This window comes from Chelon labrosus, assembly GCF_963514085.1.
Source record: "Chelon labrosus genome assembly, chromosome: 17".
Lineage (NCBI taxonomy): Eukaryota > Metazoa > Chordata > Actinopteri > Mugiliformes > Mugilidae > Chelon > Chelon labrosus.
Window position 1 is genome coordinate 5,011,667 of NC_140350.1, and position 26,179 is coordinate 5,037,845.

At 41.6% G+C, this 26,179-nt stretch overlaps 1 protein-coding gene across 1 annotated transcript in view; it reads left to right on the plus strand.

The window, feature by feature from the left end:
* The first annotated feature begins 7,424 nt into the window (after positions 1–7,424).
* Positions 7,425–26,179, plus strand: part of LOC311502647 (roundabout homolog 1-like) — an 80,942-nt gene continuing 62,187 nt past the window's right edge. The window contains exons 1-2 of the mRNA XM_084564972.1: positions 7,425–7,892; positions 25,235–25,561. Of these exons, the coding sequence (XP_084421098.1) occupies positions 7,835–7,892; positions 25,235–25,561 (385 nt within the window). The 5' untranslated portion in view covers positions 7,425–7,834. The remainder of the gene's footprint in view (positions 7,893–25,234; positions 25,562–26,179) is intronic.

Genomic DNA, 26,179 nt, shown 5'->3' on the forward strand with positions numbered 1-26,179 from the left:
TGGCATAGCTTTAAATTACATTCTGTATTTATAATGTTTTATTCGCTTCTACATTCACCTCCTTTCAGCATTCTCCAAAAGATATGTTGGATAAAACTAAACAGCGCAGTGATATCATTACAGCCCACATGTAATATTCAGCCCTATTCACAATGAAATCCTCCGTGCTCATTATGCAAGCAATATATCCGCGTGTTTGAAACGGCAGATCCCAGTATGAATGTCATCCATATTGAATATTAGATTCTTGTGTAATATTATTGTTTCTGGATCTTAGCTTTTGAGACGTCAGCATCTTTACTAGAGTTTGCGTAACACTGTAAAATCTGTGTTGGTAACAACAGGATAGTTATTTTTTGTTACTGTTGCGTCATGCACACAAATATGCCAAGCTCACGCTGATTTGCAAGATTCCATGAATTATTAGAAACCAGATCCAGAATGCACGATATGCAACGCAGAATGCATTCTGTTCTTGAGGATAGAGGTGCTTTAAGCTAAATGCTAATGTGCTCACAATGGCAAAGCTAACATGCTGACGTCCCCCATGTCCACACATTTCAGTTGAGCACGATAGCATGCTAACATTTCCTAATTAGGTTTCAGCCACGGCGTGCCTAGACTGATGTGAGACAAAATCTATATATTGAGTAAAGTTTGGCCCGATGGTGGCTCCAGATGAAATCTCAAGGAATTAGAAAACTGATCAATAAATCCCGAAGGTGACAAGAACATCTGTGTCGAACTTCATGGCATCCCAGTTGTTGAGACAGCACAAAAATACAAAATTTCAACCTCATGTTAGTGCTAAAGGATAAAAAGAAAAGTGGGTGTAGTCTGATTGAACTGATACCTATAGAGAGTGTTTTGACGCCCCAGTGGAAAGTCAGACATTTCACTGGACACTTTAACACTTTTTGACCTGTTGATAAAGCTTACAAATCCTACATCATTGGGGTGTATGAGGAAAAGCTGCTAAGACACTGCTAAATGCATGCTGCAGTCTGTTTATTGTCCATTATTGTGCTTTTCTAAAATCACATTTTAACTCTGGGCTTGTCATCTTAATAAGGTTATTTCTTCTTCTTCTCATCCTTCCTACTCCTATTCAAAGCTAAGTGATCAAAATTTAGTATGTTCACTGTATTACTGAGTTATTAAACTATTATATTAAGATTATAATTATATATAATCCTGAAAATAACCTAGCTACAGTAAATAATTTAACTCCCCATGTTTCTTTTTAGACGTAAAATTCCCAGATCATTGAACATGTTCAAGAACCTCTCCCATCGTAGTTACTTGAATCTTTTCAGCACTGTGTGCACAGTACATTCACTTTGTTTGCTCAAGAGTTGGCTTATTTACAATGCTGGCTGTTGGTGTGTATTTCTCCGAACAATTAAAGTGGTGCATGGAGTCTGTGGCCACAGGGTGCCAAGACATCCCAGGAATCTGGCCATCCATCAGACAGCTAGGAAGAGTTGCAAAGCAGTTTGTACCACAGATGGCTGATCAGTAGAACTGACTTCCTATTTTTCCCGCCTGGCGCTGTCATCGCGTCTCATCATCTTACCCACTTGAGAGCGAGCGCGTGTTTCATGTTGGGTTTGTATGTGTGAAGATGAGTGTCTATTTGGAGGGGTGTGTGTGTGGTGGGGGGGTTGTTTGGATGGGGATGCGCGGCAGGTAAACGTGGGCACGTTTGCACGGTGTTTGACTTGGATTATGTATGAGCGCATGAAATTTTGATGGAGCACTTGAACACAAAGCCCACGCAGTTTTCCACAAAGCACATGGAACGCATGTTTAAGATGTAGAAGCCCAGTCCTGTGTTGGAGTGCGGCAGGGAAAAGCGACAGTGAAACAATAGCAGTCTGAATGCTCGGTTGCTTTGTGAGGACTGGATCAGGCAGACCCAGAGTTTGGCTACATGCAGGGTTGGTTTCAGAGCAAAGTCCATCTGTCTGCCTTTCTTCTTTGTAGTGGAATTTCACACAAAAACATACCAGTACATACTTGCCAGGAGGGTAGATAGTGGACAAAGACTATGTGTGATTTCACTTCATGTGAGCAGTTGTATTAAAAAGTCATAAAATAGTAACAAAATACTTATGGTAATAATTTCATGAGCTGTCTTCCGGGAATGTTGATAGCAGTAATAGATGCATGAAGCCAATATGAAACACAAACCATGTTGCTGTGCTGCTGGCTCACGGTGTATAGTGATCCCTTTATTCCTTCAGCATGTGCCAGATTCTGTGTACTATATGCGCTTTCCTAACAAGACATTAACAACCGTTTTCTCTCTCTCTTTGTCCCAGATTGATTAAGGCTTTCCTAAAGCCATCTGGGACTATGCTGGCTATTCAGCTATTCTTGCTCATCAGCCTGCTCTGTGTAAACCAGCTGCAGCAGGGGCATGGCATGAACATTTCATCAGGTGAGAATCTCTTGTGTGGGTGAGAGAAGGAGGAGGAGAAATACGCACTCACCTGACAAAACATTATTTATACTGGGGAAAACTAATGCATTCTAATGTAACAGTCCTGCACTAGGTCCCCCTTCATGACTGTTATAATGTTCGGTTTATGTTGAAACAGCGTCAGAAAGGTGGTAATTCAACTGCATTATGATTCTGGAGGATGTCGTTTGCAACGCTGTTAAATAGGGTTGAATCAAACGCAAATGTGTTTCTGATGTTTAGTCTAACCCCTGATTAAAATGGGGTTGTCAAAATAGTGGAAACATGTGTCAGTACAACACAATATAATTCAATTGTACTACAAACAACAGACTGTAAAACACAGATGAATAAACAGTTCTCAGTTATTTCAAACAAATCTCTGAATAGTGAGTACTACCTTGACAGCAGAACATCCCCTTGTAGGTGCAGTTATGCTGCCCTCTTGTGGCTGAATTCTTAAAGACACGGCATTCCCACTTTCATTTTTTATTTATTTATTTCTGTATTAAGTAAAGGGGAGTATAAGTGTACACTGTACATGACTGAAGACATGCACACAGCTGGTTCGTGTGTGCAAACTTGTACTTCCAAGACAATGACACGTAATAAAACACCCTGTAAGAAAAATAAATAAATACCTAAGTACAAATGTAGTTTTGTTTCTTGGCTTTAATTTAAATGACATTGTAAAGTAGTGGCTCCCTCTAGTGTTACATTTGTAGACTACATCCACAACCATATGCCATATCCTTGCCAAACATCCAGAAATCATGTAAATGCAACCAGTTAAAGAACAGAAATGTTATTGCTGGCACATGTGAGCATTTAGTGTATTTAACTTTTTTTTTTTTGATCATCATGAAGTGTTTGAATGATCTGTGCTAGACTAGTTATTGGTTACTAAGCTAAATGTCCATCAGCATACTGTATTTTCAAAAGCGTCTCGGATTAGATTACGCAGAAAGGATCATATTTCTCTTGTGACCAAGACAATAAGGCATTCACACATTATCTAGTGACAACAGAAGTGTCTCTTTAAGACATCTTGTTGGGTCATTGTATTATTAAAATGTAGTTGCAAAAATAAAGGGTATTATTATGATTAAGGGTAATCATACATTATATACTGTAAGTGGATAAAATTACTAGTTATGTCATGCATAACAGACCTTTCAGCTTTTTTACCTAATTTGTCTGTTGTTAAACTAGAGGAAGGGAAAAAAGGTCCACATTGTATATAGGTAAGAAAAACCACTTTGTACATTTTGACTCAGTGTTGTTGTTCTCCCACAGATACAGACAAACACAGAGGAAGACGTGAGGTCGTTACCCATCCACCTGCATCTGAACCTGAACAAGATGGCAGCTTCGGATACAAAGGTATAGTCTATGCTCCTGATGGGATTTGTGCAAGTACCGATGCTTTAGTGCACTACACCTTATTGTTGTTACCACCATGTACAGAATGCTTGCGTTAATCAAGTAGGAGGTACCATGATTCTTCTCAGTGACAACAAGATTGTTATTTAGAAATATATATGTAGTTTTTCTGTTTTTTAATTGTTGGATCTGATCAATATCGGCTCCACTTGCTGTTCCCTTGGTGTCATCGTGTGAAGTAGTTTTAAAGATATTTCTGAACAAAGCCTCGACGCAGCCAGCCGTCAGTGAAGGGTGTGCTCATTCTGTATTTGTCCCTTGAAAGATACAATATTGAGCCCGTTTCCAAGGAAGAGTACTCTGCTTCCTTTTGCTGACAAAGATCCAAATACCACTTAATGCCAGTTCAGCAGCTGCAGACTGCAAGTGCTGTGTCCGAAGCCAACACAGTTCAAGCCCCTCTCCCTGGGCTTTAACATTTTATGGAAAGACATGGGATGTAGTGGGGCGGAACAAAGCTAGACATTTAAGTGTTCTTCTGTCCCTCTGGCCTCTTTGGTTTTGGGAGATTACAAAAAAATCTTATGTGCCACAGTCTTTCTGACCTTTGGAGCAAATATAAGTTAAGGAAAGACTGTTTTTTTGTTTTTTTTGTTTGTTTTTTTAACTATGGTTAGCATTTTTATGGATGGCTTAGCAATTTTCTTTTCTCTTATAAATTCTAAATTGGGTCTGTTTAACTTTGCTAAAGGCACTTATAACTAAAATTATAACTGTTTCTTAAGATAAGAAACCTTTTTTTCATATTGATAATCTTTGTGGGCCAGTGGGGAAAATAAAGATGATAGTGAGACTGTGCAAAGCTGAAAGCGTGTCCAAGCCTTAACAACTGATAAGACCTTCTGGGTGGCTGCAGAGTTTGCCAGTGTGGAGGGAGGCCGAGAAAAACGGAAGGGAATGGCTGTTGCATGTTTTTTTGTTTTTGTTTTCTGTGATGTGAAAGGTGAAGGCAAAGGCCGTGTCTCATTTTGCTACAGTGCTTTATATGACCCCGGGCCACTGCAGTGATACGCAGTGAGGGGAGCTGACAAGATATAAACAAGAAATGGAAAAGCCAAAGAGCTGTCAGATGAAGTGGAAGAATCAACATGGGGAATGTATTTTAAATGGAGCAGCTAATGGCAATGATTTGCTACACACACACATCCTTCTACGATAAGAGTTCCTAAAACCTGTGTGTATTTTTAATGGACAAAACAGTGACTAATAAAAGCAGAACTGAAGCCAAGTTTATTGCTCAGAGGAGAATCCAAAATTATTTATTTTTTCATAAATATTTTTTGGATTTGGCTTTGTGCGTTTTGGAGAGATTTTCTTCCTTGGCTTAGGACCAACTGGATAGCTACTCTGGAGAAGAAATAAATAAATAAGAATAGGTCTTAGCGCTTGGCACCCTCTCCTCGAGATCCTTGCCATTTTGTGTGCCGCGCTGCCGCGAAGACATGCATTTCTTTGTGTCCATTTTTTTCTCCACCATCTGTTCGTGGAAATATCGGTGCTTGATTGGATTGTGGAATAATACACAACAGAATCCACAAGCTCTGCATTTAGCTGTCTACACTGCACCTGTTGTTATGGTGAGGTTGCACATGCATGAAGCGAGGCTCCAATGGTGAACCTCTGCCCTCTTGTTTGTGCTTTGGCACTATTGTGATTGCAGCCAGCTTATTTCTAATAATGCAATGAAATGAGACTAATTATGCAGTCACTGACCAACACCATATTGACCTCTACAGTACAATGGTACTATTGCTGTCATTTAATCTCAGCCAAATGGACTGCCAGGAAAGCATGGAGCTAGTATGCGCAAAAGATGGTGAACAATCAGACATTCCATTGGGAAAACAGAAAAGAAAATGTGCTGGTAACGCGCAGCAAACAGCAAGAAATATGACACAGCTGCACAAATGTTTTGTTGCCATTGTGTCGCTGGAAACATGATGAATAGGGTATGTGGACTGGAGAAAATGCAAGCAATAAGGCAGAGGAAAGTGGAAGGTGTGCATGAATCAAAAATAGATAAAAAAGAACTACATGAGCTCGTGGAGAAACTGTCATTTATCGTGTTTCACTGGTTGTTTACCAACCGCGATGTCTCGGCACAGAGAGCTGACAGCATTCAGCAGAGCCATCAGTGGTCCACAATTGGCAATTAAAGGATTTGAGGCGAGAGGGCAGGGAGGGCTGAGGGAGTAAACCTGACTTTAAAGACCAGAAGCGTCACTGCTTCTTCCTCTTCGTGTGTGACTGAGCTGGGACGGTTGAATTTGTCTGAATGCATAATTATCTCTCTTCTTTGGCCACTAATTTCAGTTGCATGCATGGATGATGATGGTTTTCAAAAAGTTTTTACTGGAAAACTTCAGCACACACGTGGTTTCATGCAGCTTTCCGCTGAATCCATGGGGTTTTGGAGATGTCAGTGCGGAGTGGACGGAATCACCACGCAATCAGAACTTTAATCTTCAATATCAGACAAGCATTTAAAAAAAAAAAAATGAACCCACAAAAATGCTTGTGACAGCAGTGTCTGCTGAAGACAGGAGCAAATTGCCGGGAAGAAAGCCTTCACACCAGACTGTGCTGCAGCCCTGCAGCCAGCAGATGGAGTGCTGACCTCCTGAGACAACACAGACATCTATGTCCCAGGCTCACTAGCTTAGAGACACACTGGAACTATTAAGCTCATAGGATTCATCTTTATCTATTAAGAATCAAATTAATTTAATCAGAATATCACTGAGGCTATGTGATTATTACTTCAACGTGACATTAGCACACAATATATGAGACACTCCATCTCTAATGCACTTTAAAATATCATCTAATTTCCCAGTGGTGTGTTGAAAGGTCAGAGGGGGGGATCCTGATCGATTTTTTATCTTTGACTGAAGAAGCACGATGCTGCTGCAGGCCAGTACAGATGAAGGCACATTTTACTGGCTCATTAACAACACGGACGGCTTTTCTTTCTTTTTTCCCCCTGCCTGAGCTTGTCCCTTTTTTGTTATAATAAGCACACAGCACACTTCCCTCTCCATAGAGGGATAAAGATGTGTGAATCATTCATCAAGGTCGTATTATGTATCACTTTAAAGAGTAGACACGGTTAAGAATATTAACTATATCTTATTTATGGAATCTGCATTTCATACACGCCTCTTCTTTTTTTAAACTCTGATAATGGTAATTCACCATTACAGCAGTCTGGGTGTATTATGAGTTTCTTTTCGCATTTATTGATTTCTTTAATGCAAAAAGCCCAGTGGACCCCCTCACTGTGAATGTACCTTATGCGGTTAAATGGTGCCTGACTCGCAGGAATCTCCTCTGCACAACAAAAAAAGCCTCTGACTGGGTAGGAAAAACCAAAGCCGCTCTGAGCGCAGAGACGCACGGCGCCTCATCCAACCAGCGCCAGTCCCACGAAACCGGGGTAACGCTGCGCATTTAAACCACTAAAGTGACTGCAACTGGACGCCCTCGCTCTTTCTCGCCCCTCTCTCGAGCTCCGCATTTCTTTTCTTTTCCTTTCTTTTCTTTTCCGAAGAGCAGCCGTCAGCGAATCTGATCGCAGATGAATACCGTCAAGTTATCGGCGTTTGGAAGTGAGGAGTTCGGCAGGGGGAGTGGAGAAAACCCAAGTGCTGCTGAGTGGATTACTTGTCGGGTAGTAGCCGGCAACGATGCCTCCGACTGATCTGAACTTTGATTCTAATAGAGATCCACTCTCAGAGGAGCCCTTCTGAACATTATTATCTGGACACATTGCGGAGTTCAGCAACTCTCCTCCGCCCGGATCCCAGTCATCGGCACTGCTGTAGAAGTTTTAGATGAAATAGACACACACACACAAAAAAACAACTTAACAAAAAAGAACAAAACGCATTCTAACTGGATTTACACCGTTTCCAGCTGCTCTTAGAGATGCCTGCCTGTCTCACAGGGATTTACTGTCTGCTGGCACTGCTGAAGATTTGTTCAGGTATGATTACTTGCTTATTGCCTGTGCATTTCTTCTGATGTTCTGGGGATGGGAAGTTTCAATGGGCTGTATGCACTGTAGTTTAGTCCAGCTGTTATTTAGTTGGGGAGCTGTGAGCTAGTGGTTAGAGGAGTTGACTTGGGACTTCAGGGATGAAGTTCCTCTTGAACTAAAACTATTCCCCAGGCATCTTGAATGACTGCCCTCTACTCCAAGTGTGCACTTTTCTCTTGGAATGGATTCCTTAAATGCACTGAACAATTTCCATGTATGTGTGTTTCCTCTATGAACTGTTGGGAAATCAGCTTATCATGACATTTTAGAGAAATCTGAGACAGAGAAAAAAAGGGCGCTACCTCGACTACAAGGCATATGATGTTGCTGTTTGAGGGGCAAGGTTTAATCCCACCTCCCCAGCTAGTGTTGTGCCAAGTTGGATGTGTGGTAGATCTAGAGTAGACCAGAACAGAGCTCATTGCCATTTGCACAGGTACAAGAAAGAACAGGTACATTGGAAGTTCCCTGAGTCAGCTTTTTTTTTTAATATAAAAAAATGAAGGTAAACATTTTAAGTAGTAAGGAGCAAGAATTAGAAATAAATACTAAATATGCTCAATATTATCTAAAATATACTCACTTTTTAGAACTATAAAAATATAAAAATACTTCTTTTTATTTGGATAAAATTGGATTACACTGACAATGACATTTCACCACCAGTCTACACCGAAAAACCCAACATGACAAAGTGAAAACATGCTTTCAAGGGTTTTAGAAGGTCCCTCACACTGCGAGGCAAAGACAGCTGTCAGTAACATTATCAGTGGCCGCAGACTGAAAAAAAAGAACAATGTGTTTTCAGCACTGCAGCTTTCACAAGTGTCTCGACACAGTGGAGGATTTTGTCTGTTGTAGAGGCTTACTTTCCTTGACAGCTCAGAGGGAGCTTTATCCAAAGCTTTGGCTACTTGCTGACATAACTTCATAATACAAGTTGTTTCAAGTTGTTTAAGCGCAGCGTTGTTCTTGGGCGTGACTCCTTCATATCACATGAACATGTTACGGTAAGTTTTATTCATAGCTTTCCAAAATCAAAGGTAAGCCACCAAATGCAACATCCTGCACGGCATCTTACCGTCTTTTCTTAAATTTAAGTGGTGACTCTAAAAAGGAAATCTTTTTTTTATGTGGCCTTTCCACATGAAGACTTCAAGAATGTGCACGACACCAATTTTCCAGCTCGTTTGTCTGTAAACTGACAATCTGACATATTGGGTAACCACGCTATTGAGAGTTTCAAGAGTGCTCAGAGAGGTTTGAGAAGTATTGCTGATGTTGTCTGATTTTTAACTAAAGTCTCTGCTCCATCAAGCTGTGAATATCTTAATTTGCAGGGAAAATTGCACCATAAGGACCCCGTTCTCTTGCTTTTTTATTTTCCAAACTCCAAGTAGCAAATTGGCAGCAGAGACTTCAAACCAAATATTTTAATACTATTGTGTGATTCACTGGAAGAGCACTGATTTGAGACTAACAGTTTACTAGAACACCGAGACTGAGTATTTAATGCTCCTCTTTACCAATCAACGATGGGCACGTCACCAGACCTTTGATAAATGCTCACTGACTGAGTTGGCAGAGGTGACGAGGCAAACAGTACATGCAGCAGCCCAGTTCAAACCTGTAAGTGTTTACCATTTCCTTATGAGAGATAACAGGGATATAGACATGTGGATTAGACAGCTGCTTGTTCTTGAAAATTATCCTGCGCTAACCCTAACAAATAACCCTAGCCCCTAGCTCTAGCCCCTATTCTTAGTCAGAATTGTTTTTATTCCATCCTTGACTTTTACATCTACAAATGCATCTTCTGGTATTCACTTGCATAAAAACAAAACCACAAACACTGCGCTCTTAAAGCTGTGTTCAGCCTTAGTGACTTCATTCCGTAGAGGATCTGGGAAGTCCCCTCACTCGAGAGTTCCGTCTCTGAATAATAAATCTGCCAGCGGTAATTGGGCGATATGTAATAATCTAAATGATGGCCATTAAAAGCATATGCTTGTGTCAAGATAGCTTTCTCCCTCTCATCCCGCAGATCTTAATTATGCGTCCCCAGAGCGATGTCTTGTGTCTTGCGTCGCCGTCCTTCCTGCTTTGTTTCGTGGTCTGCAAATGCCGCCTAATAAAGGAAGCGAGGGGGAAGAAATAAGAACGGCTCATCGTGTTTTTTCTTTGTTATGATGGTTTCACAATGTGCTTTCAATTTTAGTACAGGATCATCATAATAACTCTTCCAGCAAGGCTTTAACTAGGCTAATTACTAAAGCAATAAGTAACCAAGATCCTCTGAGGCTTATTTTACCTTTATAAACCTCCTCATCCGTGTGTTATCAGTGGTGAAGTAAGTGCAGGAGGTGCTCAGAGACCAGCAGAACGCAGCCTCATTCCATCACTGGTGTGTGCAGCAGCCCCATAGGGAACAGTTTAACTGAGACATCTGGCCAGTGCTGGAGTTAGCCGCACACGGGTCAGAGTTCATGTGTACTTACTCATGCTGTTTTGGCGACTGACACTCATGGCTGCAAGAGATCGACTGTTGTGACTCAAAATACTGCAAAGCACTTGTTACAGAATGCCGGACCTTAAGCAATGATGACTTGATTGGAGGGAGGCCTGCCCGCTGTGTCGTCCCCTAAGCTAACAAGACTCCCTGTAGCCTTTGTGATGGTGACAGTGACGAGCCGAGTCCCTCTAATGAGGACTTCTTTGCTGTGGATGATGGGGACGCGAGGACACTTTTGTATGGCAGCAAGGATTCCTTTGTTTGTTGGATAAAATTGTCAAATTCCTTCTGTTCTTCCTTCGAAATAATGGGCTTCCACGGACAGTCATTTGGTTGGAAACCATCTCCATGAATGTTGTTTATTTTTTATGTGGGATCGTTTTCCGTGCTGACTGAGAATATGCTGTGCTGGTTGCTAATTTGTGTGTTCTGGCACATTTTGAAGGTTTGTTATTATTCGATTTTAAGCAATTTACGTCAGTTTATGTCTTTACTTTTTCACGTCTTCAGATTTTTCTAGTATTTTGAAGGAGGTGATTCAAACAAACTTGCCTTCATTATCATTCAAACCGTCCGCAGTGTAGAAAGTCAGGTCATGCCTAATGAATGTTGTCTGACACAAGTGTTCGCTGTTGAGAACTTTCCCCACCAGGAACTGCTGAAGCAGAATAACTAAGGCTGTATGCTCCCTCAAACCCCTGTAGATGTTGCCGGGATTGTTTGGTTCTGCCTGAATGTGCATAAATGCATATGTAATGGTGTTAGCGTAAGCTTATTTTTAATGTGCGCTTTCAGATTGTCTGCAGAAAGCTGTGATTCATGATTGCTTCCTTTGTTTACTCACTGCTTTCCTGTGGTGCTGTGAGGCTGAGAGTGGTTGCTAACCTAGGGAGAGGGAAGCCACTGGGAGCTTTGACAAGTGCCTGTGGGCCCCGGAGTTCAAAGGTCATCACACCTTCACACAGTCAAAAACACACGCACACACGCGCAAGCCCTCATTTTGAAGCGGGGGGGTCGATTTGGCAGGTTCCTCGCCACAAGCATCCTCCCACACCTTTACTACTTCCTTCAACGTTTTAGATTCACGTTGGTAAAGATGAAAAAGAAGAATTGAATTATATTTCATTGGTGCAGTCAGCAGTTTCAGTCGTTCAGACTAATCTTATTTAACCTCAGTGAGGTCTTTATAAAGTGCAGCAACTCAAGCAAGAATGAAAACAAATAATACATTTTAATAAAACCATCTTGACTTTATTAAAAGCTCTGCACAGACTGAAAATATTAAACCTGAAGTTTCATAGTGACATCCGCCTCAGTAATGAATTAAATCACCCACATACAATTAGTTCTAACCGATGTATTCTGTCATTAAGTATGTTTTCATTAGGCTGATACAAAGTGTTGTCTGCTGTGCCACAGATCGCATCACAGTAAATAAGCCTAATATGGACCTGACATGGCTCGGCAAAGTGATTTGTAATATCAAGTTCATTAATCCTTTTTAACAGTTTGTGCTGAGCCCTGCTCTCGGCTCCTCACGAAGGACAGCCCTGCATGCTGAAGCAATAGCCGCTCTCATCTGGAATAACTTCTAAGCTCAGAAATTCCCGTGGGTTTGTGGTTTTCTCTGGGTTGTTTGTACTCCTCTGGCCTTAGTTTCCTGTTCTGAGGTCAGTGTCCAGCTATGTCTGTGTGCTCAAGCACTTGGGATAATTACTTCTGTAAATAAATCGGCTCCCTTGTCTTGAGGTTTTATAAGTAATTGCCGCAATCTGCGCCCATAGTGTGTGGTTAATATGTGTCGTTACGCCTTCTGATAATGAAGATGCTGGATTCCTTAAAGGTTTGGTTCAGCGGCGAATTGGTAGGATTCATATTTTGAAAGCGCGGATTTAAAGGTCACAGTAATATGACCTCATAGATGTCTTCTTGAGGTTACCTCCGCGAGTCATCTCCTCTCCACTCAGGCGGCTAATAATCAATAGAATCTGTGTGCCTTCTGATAGATCTTCTGCAGTCTTTTCACGCTCAGACACACATGGAAAATAGATGCTTTCTCACACATATCATCAATTAGGCCTGCTCTGACTGTTAAACCAAAGATTAGGTAAAAAAAAAAACAAACAACAACAACAGAGAAGAACGGCCTGGTATTTGTGAGGGAACACATCAGTAGTGCAAATTATCCCTCTGCCGTTTTCCTCCGTCCTTCTCATCTTTCTCCTTCATTTGTCTCCTGTCTCTCCTTGTCATTACTGACAGAGTTCAAAGCCCTCCATCTGAAGACTGAAGGCATAAAGAACCGTTTCCCACCAGAGCATCTCTCGCTGAAGAGCCCAAAACATGCATAAATTGCTTTAATTAGCACATCTATTATTAGTTAGCATTCAAAATGCAATGCTGTCGGATGCCATTCACAGTAGGAGCTGTAATAATGCAAAAGTGTGAGTCGAGTAATACTATTACCACTGCCTAATGGTTGCTAAATGTTGTATTATTGTTTTCCACTATTGGAGGATGTAGTTTGTGGTGCTGTAAACCTGGATTGAATTAAAAGCAAATGTGCCCACTGACTAAAATGGGGTTGCCAAAATAATAGAAACACATGTCAATACAACACAATGTAATTCAGGAGTGTTACAAACCACGGCATCGGTTGAATCAACAGCTCTCTCAGTAATATGAAACAAAAGCTAAATACCGCAGCCTTCACGAAGCCAAGCTTTAGTGCAGGACTGTTATATTAGAGTGCATTCGTCTTCACTAGTATACCTAATGAAATGGATAGCGAGCGTTCTGCTATGTTTTTAAAAATATCTAGGGTAATCTAGGAGTCTGAGGTGAATTTGAATATCTTGCCAAACACGACTTGGAAGACGAGCGTTTCGTCAGACACTGGCACGGCGCATGGTGTCAACTTCTCGAGTGCGCGTAGCCAAGCCGCTTGCGTGCTAATATTATATGAGTGTGATTTTAATGGTTCTTGTTCCTTTGCTTGAATCGCTGAATATTAAAATGATTTCCAAAGGCCTTGATCAGAACATCTAAACGCAGTTCTTCCCTTTCCCCGTCACGTCCCCTGCAAGGCTTCGGTGAAGGATGAAGGGAGCAGGTTGATCAGTAGGCCGGTGTGAGAGCACAGTGGCCTCAGGACTGACCTTGTTGTTTCAGAGAGGAGGACCGCACTTAACGTTGCCTTCATTAGCCAGTGCTTGACGCTGAAATGTAGTCTCTCAAAGCATTTTCACACTTTCTTTAACCAGAGAGGGAGCCAGGGTATGCGCCATATGTAGGATGTGCATCTTATATGATGAGTCAAAGGAAGATTTGTGAGAATCTGTTCAATTAACTGGAATGAAAATTCAATCCTTTCATAAAGGTTTTGTGTTTTGTTAGTTGTTTGATTAAGAAAATACGATTACCTAATTTAATATACCATAAAAAGCATGCAAAATACGTGTAACAAGATTATCATATAGCATTACTTACTGTGATGGTTGTTGGTGCAATTTCCCCGACTTCTCGTAACATATTTGATCTACAGTATTACACTTTCTATTCCTTTTTATTACTTTAGCTTCATGCTACTTTTGAGTCTGCCTGTTCATGAGAAAGTATGAATTTTTTTCCCTCCACAGCCATCAAGGATATTCAAATTTTCCATCTGCTAATTCCGCTCTAGAGTTTGTGTAAATAAGACTGAAAGCTTGCAGGTTAAAAAAAAAAAAAAAGGAAGAAAAAGAAAAAGAGTCTTGGAGCTGAGCTTTGCTTTCTCAGATTCCATTTTCTCTCTCGCTGCGCCGGGTTACAACGTAGCCGAGGGCCTTCTTTTGGAAGTTCATGCGACTGTGCCTTACGGAGGGCCATGATGGCCAGTTGAGTCTCATCACTTCTGAAAAAAAAAATGCCTCGGGTTAATGAGACAGCGAGGAAGTGTGGACAGGGATAGAGGGAAAGGTGTTATTAAAATGGAAGCTCTGTGGACACTATGGTCACCTCGTTGTGAAATGCGGTGATTAACTCGTGCTCCGAATTCGCGCGACCAAGGAGATAAAAAGAAACTTCAGATAATCGTTAAACTCGGAGACACTGTGTTCCGTTTGCTTGTTATTTTCCGCTGCGCATTAGAAACGAAAGGAGCAGATTTAAGCTTTACTACCAATCAGGAAAAGTACCTGCTGTGGTGTGCTCACTTCAAACGGAGCTGCTTTATTGTGGCGTGGAAGACTGCTATCAAATGTGTACTGCAGCCAGATTTTTAAAGCCGCAGTGTCGGTTTAGAAATGAGCTTGTCACGAATCAGTTGCAGTTACACTAGCCAAGCAGAACCTCTTGTCAACGAGGTTATCAGATTGAAAGCAAAGTGTTGCAGTCTTAACATGATTTCCTAGACAGACGTCACCATAATCATGAAAGGAGGCTTTTGGAACCACCTTCTCAAACTCAACCACAGAGGGTAGGAAACGCAGAGGCTGGGCTCTAACCTGGCACCTTACGTCAGCATCCAACCGCAGAGCCTGTGCCAACATGCGCGATCAACAGCAGCGCCGTTAATGCGGCCAAATAAAAAGCTGTTCATACAGATAACTTCTCAAATGACTACCACGTGAGTAAAGCCAGCTGTAAAAAAAAAAAAAGCTTCTCAAAGGCTAAGCTTTTATCTTTCCGTGGACGAAAAGGATTTCGCTCTTTCATAGCTAAAACTGAGTGAAAAGCAACTGGGCATGAACATAGAGTGATACTGTATATGTGCGGTGGAAGTGACTGACACAAGCAGGTTTGCCGTGAAAAGAGAGGTCAGGGAAATTATGGAGCTCCAGAAGCCGTCTCATCCTCGGTGAACTCTGACTTCTGGGTTTCTCCCACTGTGGCGCTTTAATGGAATTTATACAACGCGCTGCTTTGTACAAGCAGGTACTGCTGAAAGGATTTAAAAATGCAGTGTGCACGTTCACTTTAGGTGTATTCAATTTGAGACGTTATTCCAAAGGTTCGGGGCAAAGCACACTTCTGCAATTTCATTAAGCAAAGAAAAATACATTTTTAAAAAAAGGAGAACAAATTATAAGGTTTGTGTATACGCTGATTGAAGTGGATGCAAACTATATTTGCCATAGCTTGCGCACCAAGGTCTAATATTTAAAATGAAGACCTTGTTTGTACGAAGGTAATAACATGGCACCACCAGCAGCAGCAGCAGCAGCAGAAGCAGCTGTGTTTTGATAAGACATGCATTTGGTTCCTTAGCTCGAATCCTTGAATGCTGCCAGTGTTTCAGACTGCTGCCTTGAGATTTGAAACTCTTTGTGAGAAACGGCAAATTACATGTAAATACCATTACTTTATGAGCACAGCCTGCCTGCGTGTTGATTTGTGAAAAGAAAGAGCTACATGCCGCAGTTTTCTAATCCAGTCTGTCAGCTTAAATGGAAGTTGGTAGGCTCAGTTTCAAGGGAGCACAAGAGGTTTGAGAAAACAGATGCACCGAGGATCTGATCTGTCAGACTGCCTCTGATGCAAACAGACAGGCATTAGCTTATGCATTTTAAAACGTCATTTATCCTGCATTAAGTCTTTGTGCACAGATGTTACTGCATACATAAGTCCAACAGGTGTCCGACTGCTCAGATGGTGTGATGTGCTTTGCAAACTGCAAACTTTTTTATGCCCTAACTAGACATGCATTCATGCTGAACATTTTGGAGAAAATACTTGTAATATACAACGATCAGGCATAACATTATGACCACCTTACTAATATTGTGTAGGTCTCCCTTGTGCCTTCAAAATAGTTGTGACTCATAAGAGAATGGACATGGGCCTTCTGAGGGTGTCCTGTGGTGTGTGTCAACAGAATGTTGTTAGTCGGGGTCTTTGGGTATTATGGGCTGAGGGGAGGGGCCTCTGTGGATCATCACACAGATACTTGATCAGTTTGGGATCGAGTGAATTTGGAGGCCAGGACAACACCTTGTGCTGTTCTTCGTGTTTTTTGAGTTGTTCCTAAAGCGTTTTTGTGTGTGTGTCTGTGTCAGGCTGCATCCTGCTGGGGATGGCTGCTGCCATCAAGGAGTGTCATTGCTATAGGGTGGGGGTGCCTGGTCTGGTCTAGGTGGGTGCTACATGTCTAAGTAACATCCACATGAATGCCAGGTCCAAAGGTTTCCCAGCAGAACACTGAATTGTCACAAGATGGTCAATGTTATTTACTTCTCCTGTCAGTGGGTTTAATGTTGTGGCTGATCGGTGTTTAAAAAGATTATAATCTTCTCCTTCTCAACACTCAGAAGATCAAAGTAACTCTGAGAAGCATATAAGCATATTTTGTAAAATGGTGACCTGTTCATTTACAGGTAGAAGTAATCTCACTAGATTGGTATTAAAACCAGGTGCATATCCCTTTGCTTACTCTCCCACAGTGGGGCTTAATGCAGAGCTTTGTGAGAACCGTTCCTCTTTTACAAGCAGGTTCTTGACAATGCCAGACAAAAAATAAAAAAATCAAGTCAAGCCCTGAATTCTAATCACTCGTGGATGAATATACCTCTTAATAATGTCTTTCTTAGCTATTAAACAAATTCTGTGATTGCTTTAAGTGTCAGCGCAGTCCAAAAACATCCACTGCTGTGACCACTTATTCTTCCTCTTCATTAGAGACACTTCAGTCAAGAGTTGACGCGAGTGGTTCAGAGGCAAATTCGAGCTTGTTTTGCGCATTTGATTGTATGCCTAGATGTTAGTACGTGTGATGTTCTTCCATGGGCACGAACAATACTCTTATGCGTCTGCTTGCACAGTTTTGTGGGTGAGTCCTGGTGCTCAGAGCAATGACTCTCTTCTTTCACAGTGTGACAGCCATGTCACATCTGGTCTGCCGCAACCAGAGTCACAATTAAGGCTGAAAATAAACGTTGGTCACGCAGACGTGCAATGACATGGCATGGCGCTAATATAATAATAAAATAATGAGTCAGTTTGTTTAGCAGAAAATGGCTTACGTAACATTTTTATAACTCATAAACCTCAAAGGAGACTAAGGAAACATGATCAACTACAGATGCTCAAACACACATTATGCACTCTATTTAACTGAATATACTATATAATAGACTGAATATAATAGACCATATACTATATTCTAGCAACAGTGGACAAATATATAACTGTTAAATCACTAAATATAAGATTAACCCATATGCAAGATGTGCTTTTTCTCTTTTGTAACAGACAATACCCCTGTGCCAATTCGGTGTCTGCTCTATTCATGGGAAGTTAGACTCTCAATCTCTGCCTGAGTGATAATCAATGGTCTATACAGCCACTTTGCTTTCCACCGAACATTAAATGGAGTGAGAATAAGCCTTTCAGATCGTCTGCTGACTTTCTCAGGCAGTTGTGCGCTCCGGAGGTGTTTCGCACCACAAATGAGGGAGGTAAGCTCCTGACCACCGTTCACATGGACGCATTCGCTCACAGTGATGAAGCAATTAACACTGTATAGTCCGACAGAAAAATAAAATAAAAACGATACTTGACACGGTGAGGCATTACCAGGAAAGAGCAGTTTGCATAGCAGGGATTAAGCCATGCACACTTGACTAGCAATGCAGTCGATTGTCTGATGCAACAAAATATGATTATATTCCTAGAAACTGCAGGAATAGAGGAATGAAAGGTGCACTGTGTTTGGCCTGATGGATTTATTCCCCAGTTAAAGTGTCCCGGTGACCTACTTGGCTCAGATGTTTATCGCGCACCAGCAATGTTCTGGTTCGAGTGTGCCCCCGGGACTTCATTGCTTGTTACCTTCCCAGTGAGCATTTAACAGATGGCAAACCAAAATGTTCTTTTTCTGTTTTTTTTTAATAATACTTTAGTTGTCTGGTGCTTAAAAAAATATGTATGCCACAATTTCCTGAAATAATGAATACATATAGATAAATTTGCACTCTTCTCACAGAAGCTGAACAGTCAAAACAAGCACTTTCAAACCAAATCTGTTACTTAGTTCATCATAAATGTAATAAAGGATTTATCACAAAACTAAAAATAAATCAATCAATAATTAAGTTATTTTTTGGTCTGCACCTCGTAAAATCGATTCCTAAGCCCGTGGTAAGCTTGTGAGCCTATTCCTCCCGCTCACATTTTCACTCAGCTCATATCTCACTCTGAACATCTGCAGTCGGGAGGTGTTATCATGTCCGCGACCTTGACTCTCCTCCCCGGAGACTGCTTCACCGTGCACCGCGTGTTTGCGAGGATGTCTAAAGAAAGAAAGAAGCACTGACTTACAGTATTGTGCGTGAAGTTTTTTTTTTTCCCCCCATAACTTCCCTGTGATTAAATCCACATGTGTGCAATTTAAAATCAGCACGATTTAAGAGAGAGCACGGTCGCAGACACCTTGTCCTGGCCACACACAGGCTCAGAAACACGCTCTTGCATTCCTTCCCCCGCATTCTTGAGTGAATGACAGTGTTCAACTGTTCCGCTTAATTGCAGTTTATACAGCCTGAGAAAGAATGTCTGGCATTTATTGGTTCTCTGTGTTTTATTTTACAAATGAATGAGTGTGTGTATATTTGGAATACGTGTCTCCAAAAGGATGAACAGCACAAATGGGTGACAAATTCGGAAAGATGCTCATTTGCTTTGTTGCAGAGAGTTAGCTTAGTAGATTGGTGTCGCTCCCGTATCTTGATGATAAATACAAACCTAAAACCACAAAACTGTTAGCTTACCTTAGCATGAAGGGTGGAAACTGAGGGAAACGGAGTTGTGGATTTAAAGGGGATTGTGTGCTGGAATATTTCTTGGCAGGGAGCAGCTAAGCTAAGCTAACCGCCTCCTGGCTTCATATTTAATGGTGGTTTGGATCTTCTCATGAGGCCCTTGGCAAGAAAGCGGACTAGTGCACTTTCCAAAATGTCAAAGTATTTCTCTATTCTAAAAGATCATCTGTTCATAAGACTTCTTACTCGCATGATGTGTTTCTGTGGCCTCATTAAAGCCACAGTTCTTATCAAAGGTGTACAGCTAAACAACAGCGCATCTGTCTTCAACCTTTATAAAAAATCCTTAGCGCAGTGCCGCCTATTCAATTAGTGGCCTGGCACATTTCTTTCTCCTTTAAATGACATGCTGAATAATAGGAGTATTCACAGTTGACATTCATTCTGATCAATTGTTAAAGTTAACAATTGTTAAGAAGATATGAGTTTTATAAGGTCATCATTTTGAGTTAATTGTGATTCAGCGTGGAGAAGAGTAACTGTAAGTGGACGTTCAGACAGCTTTCAAAATAGCTATTACTTTGAGGGTGATTTTCGTCTTTTGTGTGCGCGAAACCCTTTTACTGCAGAGCCTTCGCAGTTTTATGAAGCAGGTCCCTGCTCTGTCTCGCTGTCTCCTTTGATAAAGCGTTGCTTCCACATTAGTCAGAACTTGGCCTCAGAAGAGAAGATTCCTTGGATGTTTTGCTGACATTTCGGTATAATCAGATCTGCTTCGAAAACCAAAGGTGGCGCAACGATGCGCTGCAAATGTTTGTGTCACCCACTTGTCACACTGATATTTTGCGGCGGCGAGTTAAGCGCCGCAGAGTCCGACAGCTGTCTGGTCTGAGTCTGGGTGAAGTGTATTTGAGGATGGAAATGATGACAGCCCTCATTTTGCATTCAGACAGAGGATTCATTCTCTCAGTGTAAGTTCATGCTTAATTTTTGTGAAACTGACACTAACAAATACGGAAAAGTGTCATCGTCAATCTGACTCTTGCCGGCTGGTCAATTAGAAATGAACGTTTTTGATGTCTGACTCAGAATTAACCACTTCTGTAGTTTGCTTACTTCTGATGTTTTTTCCCCTCTTCTGGTATTCTTTTGTACTCGGGTGGCCATTTGTTTGTCTGTGTAACTCGGCTGTCTCTCAAATGCTCTTTGCCCGTCTGCCTTGGATAATTCTCTGTTCAAACACGAGCTGTCGTTTTGACTCACGAGAATTGTGCCGTGAACTCAGAAGCTTCTGGAAATCTCTGTCTCGCCATTAAAACTGTGGACTTTGATCCACCATCTAGCCCGTGGGTCACAAAAAGGAAAACGGAATGTTTTTTACAGGCTGAAACAAAAGGATTGCCTTAACAAGACATGGCTCTTCCATTTATTACACACTCTTGAGCCCCTCACAAAATCTGCCAGCCTTTATTAGCTGTTCCTGACTTCTGTTCCTCTGTAAATGGAATTTGGCACTCACAGGCGATCCGCATAGTACCACATGGTAGACATTTACCACCACTTTGGATCTGGTAGTCTTGGAGTCAGAGTCACAGAGCAAACTGATTAAGTCATACAGTACCAAAGCGTGAATCTGCTGTAGTCTACATGAAGAGATATCACACACAGCTTTTCTAGTACTTGCTTGTTTGGACCAACCACAAAGAGACAATTATGCACATTCTTCATCCAGAGTTGGAGTGTGAACCTGAGTTGAAACCTGTAGCCCAAGTTTGGCTGTGACATTGTCTTTGTTTCTTTGGTTTAGATCCAGACGGTCATAGTAGTCCCCTTTCATAAACTCTAAATACATGCAGTATGGGTTCTGTATACGACACTGGGGTGGGCTGATCCAAGACCACCAACACTGCAGTAAATTGCATTCACATTGTGTTATTACAATCTCAGCGCTCATGATTTGTTGTTTTAAAGCCCCCTCCTTCCTTCTTTATCACCTCTTCCTTCCCTCCTCCATTCCTCCTATAATTTATCCCCTGTTGCTTTCTTCTGTGCCTTACATATTCACAATTTGAATAACATACAAAATACCTAGCTTGTTATCCCAACATGGCCTTCACCATTTTGATTCTCTGGAGAGACACAGAGTTCCAGAGAAAACAGACCCCACTCCCCCTCTTTTCTCTTTGTCTGAGACGAAACTACACAGACGTCTTTAACGAGACAACAGAACTGCCTCAGGGATGACTGGCTGAGAAAAAAAAAAGAACATATTTGTAGGTGTGCAGGTGCTACAAATGACCTTTGGTGTGTATGTATGTTCTCCATTGTGCACCTGTGTGCATGTTTTTGCATACTGATTTTATGCTGGCTGCTGGCCCTTTGCAGATAAAGCCTGGTCTTTTGGGGTGCCACTTGTGGCGGGCTGATATTGCCTTTCAGTAATGCCAGGGAGCTCAGGGAGTTGCATGGACCCTCAGGCATCAGCCCAACACAATTAAGAACAAGGAGAGCTGCATGTGTGTGTTGTAAACAGGCTCTGAAGGCCACAGTTGCTGCCTTGTTGATATTGTTCTGTTACCCATTTAAACGTCTAGACAGTGTGTAAAATTGTACTTAGATTATTTTTATGTTTCCCTACAATGAAGTAGGGTGGTGTTGCCTTTCTTCTTCTGGGGTCAGAGTGATTACTCTTACTTCATTTGAGAACCTAGATCTGTGTCATTGCCTTGTGCTTTTGGCAAATCGTTTTTCCTTCCCAAAAATGTGTGAAGATGCATTTTTGGGGCAGTCATCCATGGTGCCCAGAGAATAAAACCACATAGGTCTGAAGTGTTTTCTGTTTTGCAGTAACAGTTAAGTGTTAAGTGTTAAGTGTTACACTGTTATCATTTTCAACACAATAGCGTTAGCTTTATATGTAAAACTCTACTCTGCTACAGACTCACAAATCAACCAGCTTTACTGTAGCATATTAATTGAAATTATTGTTATAGGGTGAAAGCGGAAATCAAAAGAGACAAAGAATTTTATGGGGGGGGTGGAATTGTTGTGAACTTTTCCAAAACCTTATAGCCTTAAAACAACTGTCTAGAATAAATAAACAGGAATAATTGAATTTTCTTTGCATGTTTGTGCATGTTTGTGCCAGGTGGGGAAACGCCCGGCCTGGGTATCGTTTCTGATTTCCTGAATCGATTCGATTTCTATTCACAAGGTCCTGATGTGATTTGAGCCAATATACAATTATTTAGTTGCATTTCAGTTTCACAACAATTTAACTTATTAGTTACACAAATTAGATTTTCACAAATCAAATGTTTGTCATTAGTTCTGCAGATTTGTGGTACAGTATTTCCACAATGTTTGTGGCTTTGATTTCGTGCAGCTCTTCGCTGTCGTCATACTTTGTAAATCCAGTCAGCTGTCAGGCCTGATGGTGCTCTGAGGGAGTTGGTGCTTCTGTCATGTTTTGAAACTCCCTCATTTAAATCGATCCGAGGATTTAATGAATTGATACAGGATCGTTATTGCAAAGTATTTTGTATTTTTAAACCCTGCCCTGTTAGGTGGTGTGGCAAGTTTTACGAGTCAGGAAGGTGTGAGCTAAGCCGTGTCGTTGAAGGTTGAAAGTCTCAAACAATGAATTGCTCAAACAACTTTTTGACAAGCTGAATGGAGACAGAATTGATGCGATCATCACTGTTGAAATCACACGTCCATCATGTCATCAGTGTTATTAAAAAAGTCTTCTTCTTTGCTTCTGGCAGAGTCAATGCTCCACAGTGGGTGCCACCACTTTGCGCATGTCCAAAAATCTTTATTCTCATGTACCAGAATACACTGATACTGAATATATATGTTATCAGATTAATTTAGTGTTCATGCAAACAGTTACATTGGAAGTAATGGTAGTAGTCATGGTTACAGGCCTGTTGGTTGAATTTGCACCATACTACTGCAAATAAAAGTTCTGCTGGTGTTCTTGTTACAAAAAACTGCTGGGTTCCTAGATATTTCTGAGCAGCCTTTTAACACAGATAATTACCTGCAGTGGAAATCAATTTTTGGGCATATTTTTCCTTCATTAGCATGCAGCCTTTTCGCTAGATCAACCACTTGACAGCCCCGAAGAGTGAAAAGGAGACAAAGGAAGCAAATTGCTAAAAGAAATAATAAAAAAAATAATGATTCAGGCAGTAGGAGGGCTTATCTCAGCAGCCCACGTCCATTTAGGCAGACTGCTACCTTCCAAATAATGTGAAACATGCAAATGTCAGCATATCTCCCATTTTTTTAATGATAAGCTTGCATACTTACCATACGTCTATTGTTCCTGACTTTTGGGCGTAAGGTAGGGGGTTGCGCTCTGCCTCTATTATCACATTTTCCTTTGTAAGCTTTTGGAAAAGACGTCAAATGCAGATTTGTGCGAATACACAAGAAATGTACCACCCTGCTCAGTGGATCAAATTCTCACCCGTTTCACGATGCGTGAGGTGTTATCTTTCTGGGTAAACACTTGTCTGTGTGGGATTTATTGGTTGCAGCGGGAGTGTAGGAGCTCATCACTCTCTAGCATGGTGGTGATTATCTGCTTTACAGGGCCATTGGCACATTAAAGCGAGACCTGCTGAAGGCTGTGTAAGCTGCTGTTTTGCAGCGGCATGAAAGGACGGAAAAGTGTTCCCACAGCAATAAAACAACTAAACAGTGGTTGCATGCCTGGCATTACTGCCACACGTCCTTTGTCTTGTGTCTCCTCTTTATATATTGGGAGCTTAGCAGTTTCTAGCACACTTATTTATGCATTTCGTGTTGGGATTATCTAGATTCTATATAAGATTGACACCTGTGGCTGTTTTTGGAGAGTCCACTCCAGAGTCAGAAAATAGCCAAGGAAGAAAAAGCACAGAGAATAAGTGATGGTCTGTGTGTGGGCTAGTGTACGTGCTTGACTGTGTTGAGGGTTGGAAAGAGATGAATGGAATGTAAGATGTGCAGAGGCATTGGAGTTGTGTACCTGGTTCTCATTAGGGAGGTTTGCTTTGTCCTCTGCCTCCGTGGGACTCGTTCCTGAGCCGTCTCCACCAGAAGTCCAACATGACTGACATCTCAACAGTGTATCAGGGATAAGAGGGGATTTTCTGGTTGTTAGTGTGGTTGGAGGTATTGATTTGTATTTCTGCGGCTTATTAAACGACTTCAGAGGCTCAAATGAAATGTCTTCAAAAGGTGAACGTGTACCATTAATACGTGCACATCTGGATGCAACGGGATGGATGAGAGCGTGGTGGCTCATGCTGAGAAAGAACATCCAGAAGAGTCAGGTATAGAAAACACCACAGTGGTACTACGACATGTAGAGCTATAATGAGATTTTTCTAACATATTTATTTCCCTGGTCATTCATAAAGTGTTCTTTGAAAACAGAATTACCCTTAGGAACCTGCTGCATGCCTTCATTGTGCTGTTACGTCTAGTACTAGATGTTTCAGTACATTTAATACTAATAAATATTTAAATTGGTGAAATGAGCACAGACATTTACAGCATTGTGTTGGTGGAGTGGCAGATAATGCCACCCCATTACAATTCAGCCTCAAAGCTTGTCTAAGAAGCTTTATATATATATAAATATATATTTATGTTTTTGCAAATGCATTCTTGAAGGCAAGACATGTTTTGAAAGATATTACTTCCTGGGGATTTCATGTGTCAGCATTGTTTTTTTAATTTACCATGCCTCACGGGGTTCCAACTGGTGAAACAAAAGAGAAACATTTGATGAGGGACATGCGTTTGTGCAGTAATTATATTGTCAAACTGGATTATTGTTAATGCGAGGCACTTACACAGCAATAATAATGTGCCATGTCTAATTCCTTTAGAGCGGCTGCTGTTTTGATTAATACTCTTTCTTACGTGGAAGGATTATTTGATACATTTCACAGTGGCTCTTTGTTGTGGCGTTTAAAGTAAGCATACAGCTAATGTGGCAATAAAATATGTACTTCACCCTTGCATCTTTCTTCCACCCCTAGGGTCTCGTCTTCGCCAGGAAGACTCCCCTCCTCGAATTGTGGAACACCCCTCTGACCTCATTGTGTCCAAAGGGGAACCGGCCACTCTCAACTGTAAGGCAGAGGGCCGTCCGACCCCCACGGTGGAATGGTACAAAGATGGGGAGCGCGTCGAGACGGACCGCGACAACCCCCGCTCCCACCGTATGCTGCTCCCCAGCGGGTCCCTCTTCTTCCTGCGCATCGTCCACGGACGGCGGAGCAAGCCGGACGACGGCAGCTACGTGTGCGTTGCCCGAAACTATCTTGGCCAAGCGATCAGTCACAATGCATCCCTGGAAGTAGCCAGTAAGTTCTGTTTATGTGTGTCAGATCTGTGAATGTTTGACCTGACCTGAAGAGATCGTTTGTTATGCAGAACCATACAATGAATTCTGTGGAAAGTTCAGAAAAGGCATTTTGAAACAAATACATGGCAGGTGATTGGATCTGTCTACTAGTCTACAATTCAGACAGTTTATGATTCTGAGTCAATTTGATGCTGTCGCTATGCAGACCGCCAGAGCTGTGATTGGTCTGCTTGGTAGTTGTATATTTCTGCTTTAGTATTTCCGGCTGCTTCTCCATCTCCACAATTTTTGAATTGGTTGGTTTGGCTCAATAACGATGGACCACACCGAAGAAAGACTGACTGAGGATGTTCAAAGGTACAACCATTTGTATGACTCATCTTTGGCGAAATTTCGGCGAACGTTTCAGTCGTCATTGTTGAATGTGAACCAGGAACTAGAAAGTGAAGCAGGAAGCAGAAACAAAAAATAACCTGACTGGCAACAAAGACACAGCATTTGGGTGGCGTTTTTACAGAGCGAGCCAGACTGACAAGCGCACGAGTATGAATTTCTCGCACTGGCGTAGGCTACGTGCGTATGTTACGGCGTCTATGTCCCGCAAAGGCATAAACCG